The sequence below is a fragment of the Molothrus aeneus genome, chromosome 13 (assembly GCF_037042795.1).
Source record: "Molothrus aeneus isolate 106 chromosome 13, BPBGC_Maene_1.0, whole genome shotgun sequence".
Lineage (NCBI taxonomy): Eukaryota > Metazoa > Chordata > Aves > Passeriformes > Icteridae > Molothrus > Molothrus aeneus.
The window spans coordinates 3,490,802-3,508,406 of record NC_089658.1 but is presented as its reverse complement, the minus strand read 5'-3'; the positions used below and the strand labels follow the sequence as shown (position 1 = coordinate 3,508,406).

The 17,605-nt window shown below is 52.3% G+C and overlaps 3 protein-coding genes across 3 annotated transcripts; all 3 read left to right on the top strand.

The window, feature by feature from the left end:
• Positions 1-3,854: 3,854 nt before the first annotated feature.
• On the top strand, positions 3,855-5,403 carry RPP25 (ribonuclease P and MRP subunit p25). The gene has a single exon (XM_066558842.1). The coding sequence runs from the start codon at positions 4,200-4,202 to the stop codon at positions 4,821-4,823; it is 624 nt and encodes a 207-aa protein (XP_066414939.1). The 5' UTR covers positions 3,855-4,199; the 3' UTR covers positions 4,824-5,403.
• A 1,743-nt stretch (positions 5,404-7,146) lies between these two features.
• COX5A (cytochrome c oxidase subunit 5A) lies at positions 7,147-12,828 on the top strand. Its single transcript, XM_066558733.1, has 5 exons — positions 7,147-7,421; positions 10,126-10,242; positions 11,584-11,705; positions 12,052-12,174; positions 12,672-12,828. The coding sequence occupies exons 1-4, from the start codon at positions 7,337-7,339 to the stop codon at positions 12,163-12,165; spliced, it is 438 nt and encodes a 145-aa protein (XP_066414830.1). The 5' UTR covers positions 7,147-7,336; the 3' UTR covers positions 12,166-12,174; positions 12,672-12,828.
• A 1,215-nt stretch (positions 12,829-14,043) lies between these two features.
• FAM219B (family with sequence similarity 219 member B) lies at positions 14,044-17,458 on the top strand. Its single transcript, XM_066558558.1, has 6 exons — positions 14,044-14,140; positions 15,381-15,483; positions 15,739-15,823; positions 16,145-16,222; positions 16,493-16,541; positions 16,692-17,458. Exons 1-6 carry the CDS (start codon positions 14,051-14,053, stop codon positions 16,848-16,850), a joined length of 564 nt encoding a protein of 187 aa, XP_066414655.1. The 5' UTR covers positions 14,044-14,050; the 3' UTR covers positions 16,851-17,458.
• Positions 17,459-17,605: the final 147 nt, after the last annotated feature.

Sequence of the window (17,605 nt, the reverse complement as noted above, 5' to 3'; positions counted from 1 at the left end):
TTTGAGGCTGGATTCTTGTCCTTTATTTCTTTTTCTCCAAGCTTTTTCACACCTAAATTTCCTCCCCACCTGCATCTCTGCTGCCTCAGCACCTTCCCATCCCACTGAGGCTTTGGGAATGATCCTTGCCCTCAGCACTACCACATTCCTGTCTGCCTGCAGATTTTCCAATCAGGCATATTCAGGAATCAAATGGATGTGCGCTCCCCTCCTTCCCAGGGAATGCCTGAAAAGCCAAGGGATAACAGGGGGAAGAGCCTCCCTGCCCATCCCACACTGCCTAAACAGGGCAGGCTGGGGAGGAAGGGCAGGGCCAAAGAAAAGGCTGGATCAAGCAGCAAATTACCAGCAAGAAAATAGGTTCAAAACCAAGGAAATCAATCCACAAGTCCAGTTTAGGGTCAGTCTGTCGGTTGGAGTCCAGAGCAGCTGCAGCTGACCCAGAGACCAGTCCTGACATAGCTGAGACTAGGACTGAGACCCCTGGGTTGAGCTTAAAAAGAGCTCCTGGGCCATGGGTGGGGGGAATTGGGGTCCCAGGTGGGGTTGGTGAGGAGCATTCAGGTTTATTAATGCCCTCAGGGTCGTTACAACATCCCTCTGCTTATATGCTGGAGCTCTGCAAAGGGATTTGTCTTATGAAAGGGATTTTTCCCTTTTCTTTTACTGTCAGGCTATTCAAAATGAGGATTATCTTGAGCTCTGTAATTTTCTGCTTACGGTAGGGATAAGACCTCAGCAGTGAGCTGGTGCTACCCCAGGATGCTCCAAGGGTTCCTCTGGTATCTTGGCACAGCCCCTGCACCCTGGGCTGCATCCTCAGGGGGCTGCTCCTGAGAAGTAGCAGCTCCAGGACTGTGATTGGGATGGTTCAGGGGATCCCTGCAGCTGTGGCATCTTGGAGGTCCCTCTGCACCCCTTTTGCCAGGGTGACAATCCATGCTGGCATCAGCCTGCTGCTGAGTGCAACGTGATGAGAGGCTGAGACCTGAGCCGCGCCGATGTGACGCAGAGATGGGCGATGGCACCCAGACTTTCCTTGTATCGGATGCTCCCACTTTCCGTCCTGTTCCCAAGCAGGGCCACCTTGCATGAAAGAAAATATGGAGAGGGCAGGTGGAGGACAGGGGCTCAGGTTACTGCTCCTCTCCAGCTGCCCTGATCTCTGTTAGGAATATGTTTCTGGGGTTTTTTCCCCATTTTCCCAGGTTTGTCTGGGCTCCGTGCTGTGTCCAGCAGCCCTCTGCATTCTTGCCACCACCAGCTCTCCTCTTGGCTGCTCTGCCAAGCAGCTCTTCCAAGATCACACCTCCTGTGGGGTTGGGACCAGGCAAGAGGGTCCCACAGGGATTTGGAAGTCCTCTGGCATGGGGTTGGGATGGCACGGGAATGCTCAGAGAGAAACTGTAATGGGAAAGGGGAAGCAGAAACCACTCCCTGGGTGTGGGTCCTGCTGCAACCACAGTGGCTGCTCAAGAAGGACAGACGGACAATACTCAGTGTGTAATTCCCTTACTCTTATTTTTGCATCGCTCCTGCCTTTCCCATTTGCTTCTTCTTCATTTTAAAAAGGACTCCTCATTCTCTTTTCCAGCTTTTGTTTCCCTGACCCCCCATGGTTGGAGCTGTCTGTGCCTTTGTCCCCCATCCCTGCTTTTCCTCTCCCACCCCACTGAGCTCATTTCAGCTATTCCTTGGCTTGGAGTAACCCATCCACTCTGTTGTCCTCCAACAAATAAGCTGACAGGCTAATGAATAGCTTCAGATGGTAATTAGCAACGGAGTTGCTAATAATGAATTTCATTTACATTTTAAGCGCTGCAGAGGGAAAATAAGCCCCTGTCATTAATGCTCTCCCTGCTCCCAGCACAGCCTTGGCCTTGGGGGGAATGCACCCTCTGGAAGCCTTTCTGTGATTGCACCTCTCCAGCCTCCATTTCGGAGGCTGTGATAGGCAGAGTTCATTAAGCAGCAATTAGTGATGGAAGGGGAGAGAAGCTGCTGCTGCTTCCATCATTCGATGGTGGGAAAGCACCACGATGCCATGGAAAATGGGCCACAGGAGGCAGGAGCTGGTTCTGGGCCAGGAAAGAAGGGCTGGATGCTTCAGCCAGCACCAGGGACTCACGTGGCTTGCCCAGAGCCCTGGAGCTGTCAGCCCTCCGTGTCCATGTAACCCTCCCAGGCTACCTAGAAAACGACCCTGAGGGGTTTCTCAGTCCCTAAAATCCTTCCCCATTATTTCCTCAGGGGTTTAGCACATTTTGAAGGCAGGGCTTTCCCAGGGTTTAATTCTTCCCTGCCTGCCCAAGGAAGGAACCAAGTGCCATCTGCATAGATTCCATGAATTGTTGTCAAATGGAAAGATGGAGAAATGTCATTGTTTTGTCTCATAGCAGTGAGGAATTCATGGTGGGAGCACAGGGAATAGGTTTGCTCACTACTGCAGAGCACCAGAAGGGAGTTGGGAATGCTCAAAGCCTGGATCTGGTGCTGGGGGTGAGCCTGGGAGCGTTGCCTGCCCTGCCTCAGTTTCCCTCTGTGTGCCCAAGGAGCCTCAGGGAGGGTTAGATGGATTGGGAATCAATGCTCTGCATCTACAGGGGTTTTCAGAACACTGCTTGTGCATGGAGGATCCCATCCCATCCCTTCCCATCCCATCCCACAGACCCACCCAGACCCCAATCCAGTGTTTGGATTGGGGGGGTGTCCAAAATCCACCCCCATTTAGGCAGTGTGATCCACAGAAAGCTGCTTTGGGGACCACAGGGATGTAGCATCCTCCCTGGATAGGAGGTGACAGCCACATCCTGCCTTCACCTCTAAGGACATGGGAGATAGATTTATTTATTTATTTATTTATTTATGTATTTTTTCAAGCCCTGCTAGGAGTGAAACCAATCCAGGGGCCTCCAGAGGCCGATAAGATTTGACTGCAAGTCAATACTCACATGTCTTTCCACTGTGCAATGATCCCCCGGCCAGCGGGGCGGGAGGGGACAGGCAGGTGTCAGGGGCAGGCAGAGGGCCAGCCTGGGGCAGGGACATCGCCTCTGCTCCGGGAAGGGATTGGGGGCAGGAAGGGGACATCTCCTGGCATGCAACAGGGATTTTCGGGATTTGTTACCAGTACATGTAATGGTGAGCCCAGAGTGGGCAGCTCCACATTGGGAGGTGAATGAGGGACAGGGATGGGGAAGGAGGAGGAGCAGCGGAGAGGGAGAGAAATTGCCCGTGAAAACCAGCTCTGCCACGACATCTGCTCCTCAGAGCTTTGGGAATTGAGAGGTTTCCCTGCCGGCAGAGCTGGGGCTGAGGCTGCAGGGTGCTGGGGGGAGCAGAGCCCTGGCACACTCGATTCACACTCAATGCCATCTGCCAGGCTTTCTCCTGGCTGTGGGTTCCAGTGGCTTCTCTCATGGCTAATAAGGGTCAAGCTCAGACTCCAAAGTACTTCCCAAAGTACCTGCTGCATCTTTGTGCCATCCCTGGACACAGCGTGGCTGGGATTCCGCATCCCTCTGGGAATGCTGCAGGGCAGGCTGGCAGAGTGACATTTGCAGTTAGCAGAGGGTGTCCTTGAGAGGAGCGAGCGCCGAGAGAAGGGACCAGGTTCTCTTTAAGGGGGCAGGACTTTGGGAACATTATGAAGGCAAGAGTGAGCTTCTCCCTCTGCCTTCCACCCTCCCCTCCTTCCCTTCTCTGTTCCGGGACAGAGAGCCAGGTTCCCTGCCCTTCCCTTTGCCTGGCAGGGATGAAGGCAGGAGCTGGGTGCTGGGATGGGCGGCTGAGCAGGGGAGGAGGAGGAGGAGGAGGAGGGGAGGAAGGGGAGGGAGAGGGGGAGGATCTGCTAATTACACAGAACAGCTCTGGGGGCTGCTGAAGTCCAGAATGAAGCAAAGAGCAGCAGAAGCGAGTGCTGCAGTGGGAGCGGAGGAGCCCAAGCATCACCGAGAGCTGGAGCCGGCTGTTTTCCCTGCTGGGAACAACTGGGAGCACCCAGGGGATCCTGCAGCCCTGTCTCCCGCAGGAAACAGCCTCTGGCACTGCCACCGAGCCCACTGCCAGCCCCTGGAGAGCCGAGGAGAAGGGGCTGGTGGTTGCAGCACGCAGGGCTGGGCTGGAGGGCAGCGAGGTCAGCCCTGCTATGGTCGTGGGGGGCTAGGAGCCTGTGTGCATCCACCGGGAAGAGGTGAAGGATGGCTGCCGAAGGAGGGAGAGCCAAGCCCCTTGCCCAGTCCAGGATGGAGAACTTCCGAAAGGTGAGGACCTCGGAGGAGGAGATGCCATTACCCTTCCCAGACCTGCCCCCGGACGTGGTGGAGATGAAAGTGAAGGAGGGCAGCAAGATCAGGAACCTGATGAACTTCGCCATGGCCCAGATGGAGCTGAAGGGCAGGCGGCAGATCGTGTTCAGCGGCTGCGGCAGGGCGGTCACCAAGACCATCACCTGCGTGGAGATCATGAAGCGCAAGCTGGGAGGGCTCCACCAGGTCACCAAGGTACGCTACAAAACCGTGCTGGAGGTCTGGGAGAGCCAGGACCCGCCACCCCACGGCCCCGCACAGAACCTGACTGTCCACAAGAACGTCCCCTCCATCTGCATCCTGCTCTCCCGGGACCCCCTGGATCCCAACCAGACGGGATATCAGCCCCCCGAGCCCCGGCACGAGGCAGGAGAAGACACATTGGGGTCCTCCAGCAAGGGGCTGAAGCGGCCGCTGCCGCCTCCCTGCGAGGAGCTGCTGCCCAAGAAGCTGCAGGTACAGGTGTCTGACAGCCCCAGGGGCACGGGGACCACTGCTGGCCAGCAGGACCCCTGACCCCAGTGCCTCCCACCCCACCTGCCAGGTATGGAGGCAGGAATATCCACTCATTCCGGGGTCACTGGTGGGCTGCAGGCTCCCCCTGACCTGTCCCCACTTGCTGCTCCTTGACCCCTGTGGATGGGGGTCCCCAGATTTAGCATGAGGGTTGAACCCACCATGTCTTGGTTATGGATTGAAGCAGGTGAACATGTGGGGGGGAGCTGGTGACCTCTAATTCAGCCACCCAGGGACACTGTGACCACCAGCCACATCCTGCAGTGACTCCCAGGGAGCCAGAGCAGCCGAAGGGTGCCTGGACCACCACCACCACCGCTCCCCACTGCAAAGCCTCATCCATCAGGAGACATGGGTTTGCCCCAAGCTTGTTGGAATAAAACCTTCATTATCAAACCTGCTGCTGAGGAGCTGTTGGAGTTATTAAGGCCAGGCTCAGCATCCTGTGAGACTGTGATTCATCCCAAAAAAAACCAAGCACAGGGGTGCTCCCTCCCTGCACCCTCAGAGCCAAGCACTGCACTGCACTGTGCTGCCTGCCTGTGGGACAGCACAAGGAAATAAAACAACCCACATCAGATACTCTGGTCTGGAGTGGGGGGAAACCACGCTGTGGGGAGCTGGGGGCAGTGGAAGTGTTGGGTGGGGGGTTATTGTGAGTGGATGCAGTGCCCAGCACAGGATGAGGAGGTTTTGGGGTCATGCCTTGGCTGCCGAAGGCTTTGGCGCAAAATCCCTGCTACTTCCAGGGGGTAAAGAGAAATGAATTGAAAATAAAAGCTCTTTAGAAATAGTTGAGATATGTCTATGGGAAAATGGGGGGATCATCTTGGCTGCTGGCTGTGGCATGGATCAGCACAGTGAAGGCTGCTGCCAGCTCACAACAAGGGGATCCCAGCCAAACTCTGTCCCTTGGAAGAATGGGACTGGGGTCTCCTGTGCTGGCATAGCAGCACCTGGCAAAGCCCCAATTTCAGTGGGGACAGGGGAGATTTGGGGGACAGGTTATGGGATGCCAAGCCCTGATCCACCTGGTTCCCTCTGCCCAGTGCCCAGCAGCACTGCAGGATGAATTAATCGGTATTAAGAGCAAACCCTTCCCAAAATCCACGTGTGAGGGATTCTCTGGCTGCAGCTGCCTTATCTCCCTGCCTCACTCCTGCTCTACAGGGACAGCCAGCGTTCTCTCTTTGTCAAGGGCTTGCTTGGCTGGGAGCGGGAATGAAAGGAGAGGAGGAGGAAGAGGAGGAAGCAGGGTCTGTTTTGTGAGGCAGTGACCTTGTTATCTCCCTCAGCAGGCAGCTGCTCCTCGGGCCAGAGGCTCGTGCTTATCTGTCCTTCTGCAGATTGATTCCCTTCACTCAAACATTAATTTCCAACGGTTTTTTAATGTTAATGAACATTTTTTGGTGGGTTTGGGGATGGTAAAGCTTTGGGCTCTGTACCAGCCAGTTCTTCCCAGTTCCTTTCTCCAGTACAGACCCCATTCAAGATCAACCCTCCACCCCACACAGTAGCACCGGGTACAGGCACCTACCCCAAATGAATCCAAAATCACTAATAAAATTAATTTTAAACCCTGTAATTAATAAATCCCTCTGTAAACACCCTGATCAGAGCCTGAAGACTGTGAGAGCCACACAGTTAAACACTAACAGCCCTTCACCTCCATTGCTGCCACCTCACATTTCTCTGAGCAAGGGAAAAAAAGAATAAAACCCACTTATTTCTCCTTATTTTGTTAATTCGCAAGATGTTTTTAATGGATTTCAGAGGCAGTTAGTTTCCAATCACAGAGACAGCACTGGGGATATTACCCTCATTGCTTTGCTGGCTGATGGCTTCCAGCATAAGAAAATAATAAAAAATTACTGAAAAAAAAATAAAACCGGGGGACATGGTGAGTAGAATAATCACAATGGTTTTGTGCAGCACTGCTAAGGCACAGCCCAAGGGCCGAGTTTTGGTGCGATTTCGTGCCCAGGCCGGCGCGATGGTGGCTGAGGGGAGCAGCCCACGGTGAGGGGACAGGACACTCTCAGAGAACTGGAGCTGGCAGATGAGCCGGTCTGAGCTCATTTCCCTCACAGGGATCGAGTGCGGCGGCTGTCCATTGACAGGGACGGGGATGCTACGCGGGCTCGGCTAAATGGGGACAGCAGCAGCCCGAACCCCTCATAAACGAGCTCAAACACTCTCGAAAACTGCCTCGGCGACCTGAGAGAGACCCCCCATGGCCGCTCCCCTCACGCACAAAATGGCGGCCGGCCCCGCCCCAAGATGGCGGCGGCCCCGCCCCACCGCGCCTCCTGCCCGTCCCCGCCGCGCCCCCAGCCCGTCCCCGCGGCCTCCCGCCCTTCCACGCTCCCGCTCCGTCCCCGCCGCGCCGCCGTACCCGCCTCAGCGGCCCCCCCCGGCCCTCACCTCCGTCCCTCCTTCCCGGTGGGGTGCGGGAGCCAGCGGCGCGCGCTCCCGGTTGCCGGTGCTGTCTCCTCCCTTCACAGCCCGCCGCCATGCTGGCCGCCAGCGCCTCTCTCCTCCGCCGCTGCGCCGTCTCCGGCCTCCGCGCCGCCGTCCGCCGGCCCGCTGGCCCAGCAGGTGAGCGGCCGCGCTCGTCTCCGTCCTTCCCGCCGCGGTTGGCGGCCGGGTTCCCGGTGTGGCGGGGAGCGAGGCCGCGCGGCCCGGCGCGTCCTTGCGGTGACCCCGCGGCCTAGCACGGGCCGCCCCCGCTGCTCCGGCCGCCGCCACCGGGATCCCCCCGCCGGCACCGCCTCAGCGGGCACCGGGCACCGCCCGGGGGCTGCAGCGAGGGGCGGCGGCGCTTTCCCTGCGCCCCCCGCCAAGGTGACATTGATGGAGGGCGGCGGTGACCTCCGCAGCACCGGGGCACCGGCCAGTCCCGGCTCCGCTGCAGCTCCGCGCCGGCCCTCACCCTCCTAATTAACACCGCAGTTAATTTTATTTGTTATATTAACGCCCCAGTTAATCGAGAGAGTAGGAGGACCGGCCCCAGGCAATGGTCTGTGATGGTGGCCAGGGTGGCAGGGCTGGAAGAAGGAGGCTGCAGAGAATGCACTGCCTGTGCATCGCAATTAATAGCTAATTAACTTCTTCATCGCAATTAATACCTAATTAGCAGACACTAATAATGCTCGGAGACCTGTGTGTGCCTCTGCTGCGGCACGTGTGAGTTAAACAACTGCCTTAGGGAGCCTGTCACTGCGTCTTTTTAAATAATAAGCACAGGATTTCTTAGATGCTGCTCAGCACCTTTGATCTTTTGTTATTTTGAATCCACTAAAATCTTTGCTCGCTGTTCCTTTGAGCTGCTGAACCCCGGCTGCTCCTGGGCCTTGTTTCCAGGAGGCTCCGTGTTCTTTTTTTCCAAGCTCTTGTGTTTCAAACACCCCGCTTAACACTGCTGCCACCCTTTTGCAGGGGGGTTCTGTTGCTGCAGAACTTCCCCTGGGCTCCTCGTTCTCAGATTTTCAGTAAATTAATGTTTTATCTTCACACGTGCTTCTGTGCTCATTACTGGAGAAAACTGCCCAATTTTGGCCCTCACAGAGAAGCTTCAACATGGTTTTGTGTCATATTAGGTGATTTTATGCTTAATTCCTGTTAAGTTCACTTTAAAGCAAAGGTGCTTGCCCTTTGGTTCTTCCTTGAGCTGGGAATCTCTGCCTGGATAGGCTGGCTGTCACACACACGTCATGTGTGTGACAGTGACCTTGATGCACCCTGCTGAAACTCAGGCCAGAGGGACTCTGCAGACACACATAGAAACATGAATGTGGAAAAGAAACATAGCAGCAATTGAGAAACACACTCTGGAAAGCCAGAGCTTTAATTCTTACGGTCTGTATTTGCCTCCTGGATCCAGGAAATGATTTTGTTGAGGAAAAGACTTCAGATTTTGACTTAAAGATGGTATTTGAGCGCTTCAGTTTAGGCTTTTCTCCAGCTGAGATTTGCTGGTTTTCGGCAGGATTTTTTTTTTCTGTGTAAGAAAAATAAGAATTCTCCTTCAGCCAGCTGAAACCTGGAGGGTTTTCAGCAGTGTCCTGGGAGCAGGAGCATTTCCAGAGCCCTGCTCTTGCTCTGAGCTCAGCTCTGCAGGTGATTTGTTGCAAAGAGCAGGGTCAAAGGTCTACTCTGGAGCTGGGGAAAGGAGGGGGAATTTCCCTGCAAGGAACCAAAAGAGCATTTTAATTCTGTCTTGGCCTGTTGTTTACTTTTCCATAGCTAAACTAAATAAAGCTATTTTCATGCTTCCACTGCATAAACCAGTATTGCAGCTGAAATGTTGGACAAGGTTAAATTTTGTTAAAAAAGCAAATTGCCTGCTAATTAGGCTACCATTAATGAAACCAAAGAGAAGTATATCAGCAAAAATACAGCCCAGTTGTGGTGTTGGGTTTTTTTGTTTTGGTTTTAAATAAAACCCTGTAGTTGATCACTGTGAGTGATTCATGCTGGGTTAAGAAAGAAAAAGTCAGGAGCTAAATTTGACTTGTGTGAAGCAGAGCTTTGAGCTCCAAGGTCGTATCTGGTGTGGGACCTCTCTGCAAATATTAGTGGAGTGAGATTAGCAGTGGGGAAAGGAAGCACCAGGCTTGTGGTCCTTCAGTTTAGTTCCCTTAGAAAACTGTTCCAACCTTTGTGGGGTAAAAAAAGACAGGTTCATCCAAAAAACCAAAATTTGTGATAGTGCTGAGTGAAGAAACACTGATCCTATCAGACTAATTTGTGTGTTAGCATACAATCTGCTTTTGTGATTAGTTATCAAATATTAATGCAATTGCAATCTTGAGATCCAGGAGTTTTTCTCTTGGATAGATACCTTGTGATCGTTTTTTTCCTCCTCCAGCCCTTCTGTTGGAAGGAGTATCTCTCATCCCTTTGCTTTTGAGAGCCTCTCTAGGAATCGCATGGAATTTTGTTGGTGAGGAACGTGCATGTTAAAGCTTCTCAGTCTCACTTGGCTGTGGGAAGAGGAAGAATTCCTGTATTTTACAGAAAAAGGAATGCCAGAAAACCTCTTCAGAGTAGGTTTTTGTGTGTCTTTGCCATGCTCTGACCAATGCTCTGGGAACACTTTGGAAGTCTGATATGGAAAAAAGCAGACACTTTGCTACAACATAAACCACGATATTTAATAAGTTACATCCACCCAGGGCTCATCCAGGACTGACTATAACAAGGCAATCCATATTTTATGGAGGCTTCTGGCCTCTTGGTCAGGACTGAAGCAGTTATGTTCCTTTTGCTCCAAGTTTGTTCCTTTTTTTCCTGCACTCAGCTGTGCTTCCTGCTCGCTGCTACTCTCACGGGTCACAAGAGTCAGATGAAGAATTCGATGCTCGCTGGGTGACATATTTCAACAAGCCAGATATCGATGCCTGGGAGCTCAGGAAAGGTAAGTTGGAGACCAGGGAAGCATAACCTGGAGTAAATAGAAGTTTTCTGACCAGAAGTAACAACTTTAGTTGGTGTTTTGTGGACTCCTCATCCCTGGAAGTGTCCAAGGCCAGGGCTTGGAATAACCTGGTCTAGTGGAAGGTGTCCCTGCCTGTGTTGGTGTTTGTAGGGGTCTTAGGATGAGGAAAGAGGTGAGAATCTTGACTTTATGTTTCAGAAGGTTGATTTATTATTTTATGATATATATTATATTAAAAGAAAATGATATACTAAAACTATACTAAAAGAATAGAAGAAAGGATTTCATCAGAAAGCTAGCAAGGAAAAGGAAAGGAATGATAATAAAATCTTGTGACTGACCAGAGAGTCTGAGACAGCTGGACTGTGATTGGCCATTAATTAAAAACAACCACGTGAGACCAATCAAAGATGCACCTGTTGCATTCCACAGCAGCAGATAATTATTGTTTACATTTTGTTTCTGAGGCCTCCCAGCTTCTCAGGAGAAAAATACTAGCAAAAGGTTTTTCATAAAATATGTCCGTAACACATGCCCATGATAGAATGGTGGACTAGATGATCTCTGAGGTCCTTCCAACCCAAACCATTTCATGATTCCATGATTTTAACATCTGGATGGGAGGGACAGTAGCATTTGCTCCAATGACAGTGTTTTTGAGCTCTGCTATGCTCATTTTTCTTCGGACTTTGGCTAATGGCTTGGCCATAACTCCCTACAGACTTTTTGTGTGGCTGTCTTCAGGTTTTTGCTTTGGAGTTGCCAAGTTTTATTAAACTTACCCCATTTTTTGGGGTGGTATAGGGCTGGGGGAATCTGTAGGGCACTGTGGGGTGTGAGCACGGGGGTTATGCAGCTGGGGGTATCTGTAGGGCAGTGTGGGGTGTGTGCACAGGGGTTATGGGGCTGGGGGTATCTGTAGGGCAGTGTGGGGTGTGTGCACAGGGGTTATGGGGCTGGGGGTATCTGTAGGGCAGTGTGGGGTGTGTGCACAGGGGTTATGGGGCTGGGGGTATCTGTAGGGCAGTGTGGGGTGTGTGCACAGGGGTTATGGGGCTGGGGTATGTCCATGGGGCATTGTGGGGTAGGTGTGTGTCCCCCCAATACAATGGGACAGTTCATCTTTTAAGGCCCATTATGCCTTCAAAATGTGATTTCATAAGCAGATAATTGCAGCCAGAGGGATCCTTCCAGCAGCACTTGCCTGATGAGGTGCTGAGTATTTCTGTCAGAGAGGAAGGGAGCAGACAGCAAGGGGCTCCTTTTGGGATCATGACAAGCTGGTTCCCAGTTCCCCTTGGTGTTCCCTTGTCTCCACAGGCATCAACACACTGGTGGGCTACGACCTGGTCCCGGAGCCCAAGATCATCGACGCGGCTCTGAGGGCCTGCAGACGGTTAAATGACTTTGCCAGTGCTGTCCGCATCCTAGAGGTTGTAAAGGTGGGTGGAACTGCCCTGTTGCCATTGCCAGAGCCTGCCAGCAGGGCAGTTTTCCCTGCTGCAAAGGGAAACCACCATCAGTGGTTCCATGATGAGCACAAAGCTTGCTGGTTTCTTGGGAGACTGAGAGAAGTAACTCAGAAAGCTCTCTTGGGGAACACCTGAAACCAACTCCTTGAAACCTGAATCCAGCCTGGCCAGGGAGTTCAGAGAAGCCAGGACTTTTATTTCAGCCTTAGAGGCCAGGAGCTCTGCTCTGCCACAGGCAGAAGTGGGAGGCTTTGGAAATGTGTATTTTGAAGTAACTCCATTCTTTGTTTTTTTGGGATTTTTTTTTTTTTTTCAGGACAAGGCAGGACCCCACAAGGAAATCTATCCTTATGTTATCCAGGAGCTTAGACCAACTTTGAGTGAACTTGGAATCTCCACTCCAGAGGAACTGGGCCTGGACAAAGCATAAACCTTGTTGGTAAGATTTGGTGTTGCTTCCCAGACTCTTGGCATGGGAGTCCTGTACACCAAACCCCCTGGCAAAGACAGCATAGGCAAGACCTAATGTGCCCTAATCCCAGACTAAAATAAAGCCCTAAATAAAAATCCTCATGGAAGTGAAACCTCTTAACTCAGTTTCCTCAGATGACCAATGTCATATTCTTTTTTTAAATATTATGCCTGGAATAGAGATACTGTGTGTCAGACTGCTGCAAATAGTACTTGATTATGGATATTTTAAGTCCTTTTCCTCCTCCTTGCCCTGGGATACAATGTCTTGGTGCCAGGGGTCCTGAATCAGCTGTGCTGGGAATGCAGTACCTGCATTTTTGAGCTGAGCATGATTAAATAAGGCTTTGAAGGTAAAAGGGTTGGAAATAACTCATTTGGGACCTCATGGAAACTTTGTGGAGCTTCTAGTCTGCTTCTTTAATGTTTTTTTTTTTATTTTTCCCCTGTTATTTTCTATGCCAGGTGGATCACTCAAGCGTTCTGCCGATGCTACCAGATTGTACACCGTCACTTGGAGAGCCAAACTTTAAATCTTACTTGACATAACTTCTTCCTTTATTGAGTCACAGTGGAAGTGCTGTGGAGTTGGGCCTAATAAAGGAAAACCTGGTTTGACTCATGTGGTACCAGTGCCTCGTGTGGTCATTTCCTGTTGCTTTTGTAGGGAAAAACAAGGAACAAATCATAAATGAGCTTGTAGGAGCTTCTAAATTGTTGCTTTCTCTGCAAAGCTCGTGCCCAGAGCCTTCTCAAGCACATGGCTCTGGGAGGGGAAGAGCAGGAGCTGTGTGAAGAGCATGGTTCCTTGTAATGCACAGCTTTGGGGAGGAGGCATTTCCCTGAAATCATGTCCAAAGCCTCAGATGTGGGCTGGGAGCTCCTGTTTGCAAGGGTCGTGTCCTCACCAGGAAGGGGGTCTGTTCTGGGATATTGTCCCTGTTTTCCACTCAGCTCTGGCCCAGGCAAGGGTTTGGGAAATAAAATAAACCAACAGAGGTGGGTGGGAGGAGAAGGGAAATATCTTCATTCTGTTATTTTCCTCCTAGAAGAGGGGAATTTTTTGGGAAAACAGGAATTTGTTTCTGTACAGTGGGCTCAGGGCAAGAGCCCGTGTTGTGTCCCACAGTCCCATCCCATCCCACTGTTTCATCCATTGTAAGACTTTTTCAGTTCCTGTTCATTTCTCCTCCTTCTTTTTAGATGTATAGAAAGGGTGAGATACGGGAATGTGCCCCCTGTTGACGGAGTGACAAAACTATCCTCTGTCCCCTTAAAAAGGAAAGAAGCTCAGAAGTTCCTGTCCTCGATTAGGTGAAAAATGCATCTCATAGGCCTGGGAACTTCACCTCAAACTTAAGGATAGCCAATGGGACAGGAGCCAAAAAGTCCTGCCTGAGCAATTTACTAGAAAAAGAAGAGAACAAACAAACAATTGGCTTCTTTGAGGTGTTTTACCAAGAGCAAGAACCTCTCCCACCTGGCTCGATTTTTCTCTGTAAAGAGTTTATTATTTTGCCTTTTATTGAAACATTTTTGTTTCTAACACTGCAACAGAAGCCATCCTGGTGCTGATTTTAGACCTCCAAAAGTGGCTGGAGCTATCTTGAGTGTGAAATAGACCTCCAAGAGCTTATGGGACCTGTCTCGAAAAGACTCCTATTTCAATCCATGGTCCTGTCCCGCAGTCCCTGTGTCCCGTCCCACTCTCCCGCCCCGCTGGCCCGTCCCACCACGCATGCGCGGCAGAGGGGCGCGCCCTTTCCCCGCCTCCCATTGGCTGAGCCCCGCCGGCCCCGCGCTGCCATTGGCGGGAGGGCCATGGGGCGGGGCCAGGGGCGGCCATGGCGACGGGCGGCGGCGGAGCCGGGCCAGGTCCCGGTGCCGGTCCTGGTGCCGCTGCCAGCGGAGCCGCCGGCCGGCGGGGCCCGGGGGTACGTACGGTGTACGGGTGTGCTGGGGCTGCGGGGCTGGGAGGCGAGCGTGGGGCTGGGAGGGGTATGTGCATTGTGGGTGTGGGGATGTGTGGGGTATCTGTATGGGGCTATGGGGCTGTGTGGGATATTGCATGGAGCTGTGTAGGATATCTGCCCGGGGCTATGGGGCTGTGTGGGATATCTACATGGGGGTATGGGGCCATGTAGGATATCTGCGTGGGGCTGTGTGGCTGAGGAGAGTGTGGGGCAGTGTGGGGTACGTGAACAGGGGTGGTGTAGGGCTGGGGTATGTCCATGGGGCAGTGTGGGGTGTGTGCACAGGGGTTATGGGGCTGGGGGTATCTGTAGGGCACTGTGGGGTGTGTGCACAGGGGTTGTGGGGCTGGGGTATGTCCATGGGGCATTGTGGGGTAGGTGTGTGGGGCAGTATAGGAGCAATACAGTGGGACAGTTCATCTTTCCGAGTTGCAGACAGAGAAGCACAGTAGTGTATACAGTGTATAAATATAAATATAAAAATAATTATATATATATGTACACACACACAGCATCAGCTGGCTAGGAAGGGGTATGGCACATCCAGAGGGATCTGGGGGGGCACTGCCTGCCTGGTCATTCCCACTATAAAGCTCTGTCCTGCTAATTCCAGCTTAAGACACTGAGGCTTATCCTGGCTGTGCTCTGCAATCACCATCCTCAGTCCTCTGCCGTGTTCCTTTAATTCCATGTCCCTCCTGTGCCAACTCTCTCTGATTTTCCCTCTATTTTATTCATTACTTCTTGTGTTTGTGGAGGTTTTTTCCTCCCCCTTGCCCTTAGGAGCATTGGTTCTCCTTGACAATAACTGGATAAAAGGAGAAGCTTGGAAACCTCAAATTAAAAATACACAATCCTTACATTTGTGTTTGATTAACCTCTCAGGAAATCTCCTCTACCACCTTTTCCCAAGTATTACTGCAGCCAGGCTTGCACAGGAACTGTGATGGTGACTACCTGTGCTTTTAATTAGCACCACCATTCCCAAATAATCCTCTCATCTGCTATCAGATCTGCTTATTCCTCTTCCTCTCCCTCCCCTAGGCTGGGGAGGAGGAGCTGTCCCTGGGGACACATTTCCCTGGGGACAGATTTCCCTGCTGACCTTGAGCTCCCAGGAAGGATCAGATGCTCTGAGATGACTCTGCTTTACTTCATCCCCGTGGAGAGGTGCTAAATGCTTCTTCCATTCTTTTTTTAGCTGATTTGGGCTGAAAAGAAGAGGCTGAACAAAGGGACAGATGTGGTGGAGAAAAGAGGTCCATACATCATGAGCAAACCTCCCTCCATCCAGGCCAAGCTGAGTAAGTGATGCTTGGTGCACTCTGCTGGGATTTTGGGTGTCATTCCCACCTCTCTCCCAGAGCTGGGGTTACCAAAAGCCCTTTTATTCCTTGGTGGGATAAAACCTTTATAAAACCCCATTAAAACCCCATTGGGAAAGCACTGCACTGCACCCAGGCTCACCTGCACCACCCTCCTCACCCATTCCCCAGAAGAAGAACCCCTTTGGGAACATTTGGGGATTTTTCCTCTGTGTCCCTGTTCTTGGCTTGCAGAGAGGCAGCGGGAGCTGGCAAAGGCAGCGCTGCGAAGGCAGGGGCTGCTGGGGGCACCCACTGCCCTGAAACCAACTCCTAAAAGGTCTGATCTCCTCCTCCTCTTTTCAAAATGCCTTTTTCACTTTTCTTGGGGAGACTGGGAAACTCAGAGGATTAAAAAGAAGAGTTTGGGACCTTATTCTGCTGGCTCTGTTTGGCCAGGAACACCCAGTATAATAAAATATACTGATTTTCTCTCCGTTTTGGGGATGATTTAGTGGTATGGATTTATTTGGGTATCCTGGGGTTTAGCTGGTGGTGGGAAGGAGTGGGATCCCTGCCCTGGCTCCTCAGCCTGTCAGCTCTGTGGATGTGTTTGCACATAAAACATCTGTGCTGGTCTCCCTCCTGCATTTCCTGGCAGGTCTGTGAAGTTCAACAAGGGCTACACGGCGCTCAGCCAGACAGCTGATGAAAACCTGGTCTCCCTCGACTCAGACAGGTGAATAGCCCAAGATTTTCAGTAAATATCCCACGATTTTGAGGGTGGGGGTTCTCCCAGATGGCTTTTTGGGGGGGTTGATTTTCCTTGTCAGTTGTAGAGCATCCTTGGTGGCACTGGGCACCTCAGGGCAGCGAAACGCTCCTGCTGTCCCAGATTTCAAATACTCCTTGGGGTTGCACTGCCAGCTCCTTTTTTTCCCCCAAATTCCCCTTATCTGCACCCTAAAGCCCCCATTTCCTGGCCAGCTCTGTTTCTTTTTCCCCTCAGTGATGGGGAGCCAGGATCCAGGTGTTCCTCGGGATACTCCTCTGCTGAGGCAAGTGCGGGGCTCTGACTGTGACACCATGGGGTCCCCAGGGGCTCCCTCGTCCCCCTGACCCCTCGAGGCTCTGGCTGGGGCTGGAAGCATCACCCCCAGGGCGTGGATGTGTGTCCATCCTGCAGAGCTCTGCTTTGTCCCCTGCAGCAGGTGACCCAGGACCTGAGCCGGCAGCTGCTGCAGGATGGGTACCACCTCGACGAGGTCCCCGATGATGAAGACCTGGATCTCATCCCCCCAAAACCTGCTGCCTCCTCTTCTTGCCCCTGTTGTTTTGGAGAAAATCTCTCCTGTGTGATCCAGTAGCTGCACAAGAACAGGTCAAAATCCAGCACTTTCTTTGTCCCGTGGGATGGCTGGTGGGTGTCCGGGTCCCGTGCCAGGACGGTGACACAAGGACTGAACTGAACGATGCTGCTCGTGGCAGAGACCAACTGACTCCAAAAGACTTCTCCTTACACTCAGCAATACCAGGGGGCGGTGGCACAGTGACATTTTGGTGACCTGCATGGGACCTCGCACTTGGCTGGGGTGGGAAGAGAGGACAGGCAGGGCCTGGCACCTTCACGGGGGTATTAAGGGAAGGATTTGGGAGTTTCTGGGGTTGGAGCTAATGGCTTATTCCCATTCTCCTCAACGCTGCTTTGATGCAGGTGAGGCACAGCCCAGGCCCCCATCCCAGCTCTGCACAGGGCTTGGATTTGGGGGGCTGGAGAGCTTCCCTGCTGCAAACCATAAACGCTGCCTTAAACCATGGTCCTGCTCTATGACATAGAGGACAATCAGCTTCTTATACAGAAACCTTATTTAAATATTTCATGTCAAGAGACATGAATGGGTTGGGTGGGGGGCATGTTTGTTTGTTTTTGTATCTTACTTGTAAAAGGGAGCACTTAATAAACTGGATCTCATTACTCAGAAGGGGTGCTGGTGCTGTGAGGGGGACTCCTGTCTTCTCTCATCACATTTTACTCTTTTCCTGTGCCTGAGGAGCAAGGGGGGGAATCACAGCCAGCTCTGGGGGGATGCTGGAGCTGCTCCCAGCCTCTCTGTCCCCCTCC

What these genes read in the sequence shown, in the direction of transcription:
- RPP25 (XM_066558842.1), top strand. Translation starts at nt 4,200, where the DNA reads ATGGCTGCCGAAGGAGGGAGAGCCAAGCCCCTTGCCCAGTCCAGGATG.
- COX5A (XM_066558733.1), top strand. Translation starts at nt 7,337, where the DNA reads ATGCTGGCCGCCAGCGCCTCTCTCCTCCGCCGCTGCGCCGTCTCCGGC. An exon ending in TGCCTGGGAGCTCAGGAAAG is followed by an intron (nt 10,243 to 11,583) that starts GTAAGTTGGAGA and finishes TTGTCTCCACAG; the next exon opens with GCATCAACACACTGGTGGGC. An exon ending in GCATCCTAGAGGTTGTAAAG is followed by an intron (nt 11,706 to 12,051) that starts GTGGGTGGAACT and finishes TTTTTTTTTCAG; the next exon opens with GACAAGGCAGGACCCCACAA.
- FAM219B (XM_066558558.1), top strand. Translation starts at nt 14,051, where the DNA reads ATGGCGACGGGCGGCGGCGGAGCCGGGCCAGGTCCCGGTGCCGGTCCT. An exon ending in CCGGCCGGCGGGGCCCGGGG is followed by an intron (nt 14,141 to 15,380) that starts GTACGTACGGTG and finishes TTCTTTTTTTAG; the next exon opens with CTGATTTGGGCTGAAAAGAA. An exon ending in GTCTCCCTCGACTCAGACAG is followed by an intron (nt 16,223 to 16,492) that starts GTGAATAGCCCA and finishes TTTTCCCCTCAG; the next exon opens with TGATGGGGAGCCAGGATCCA.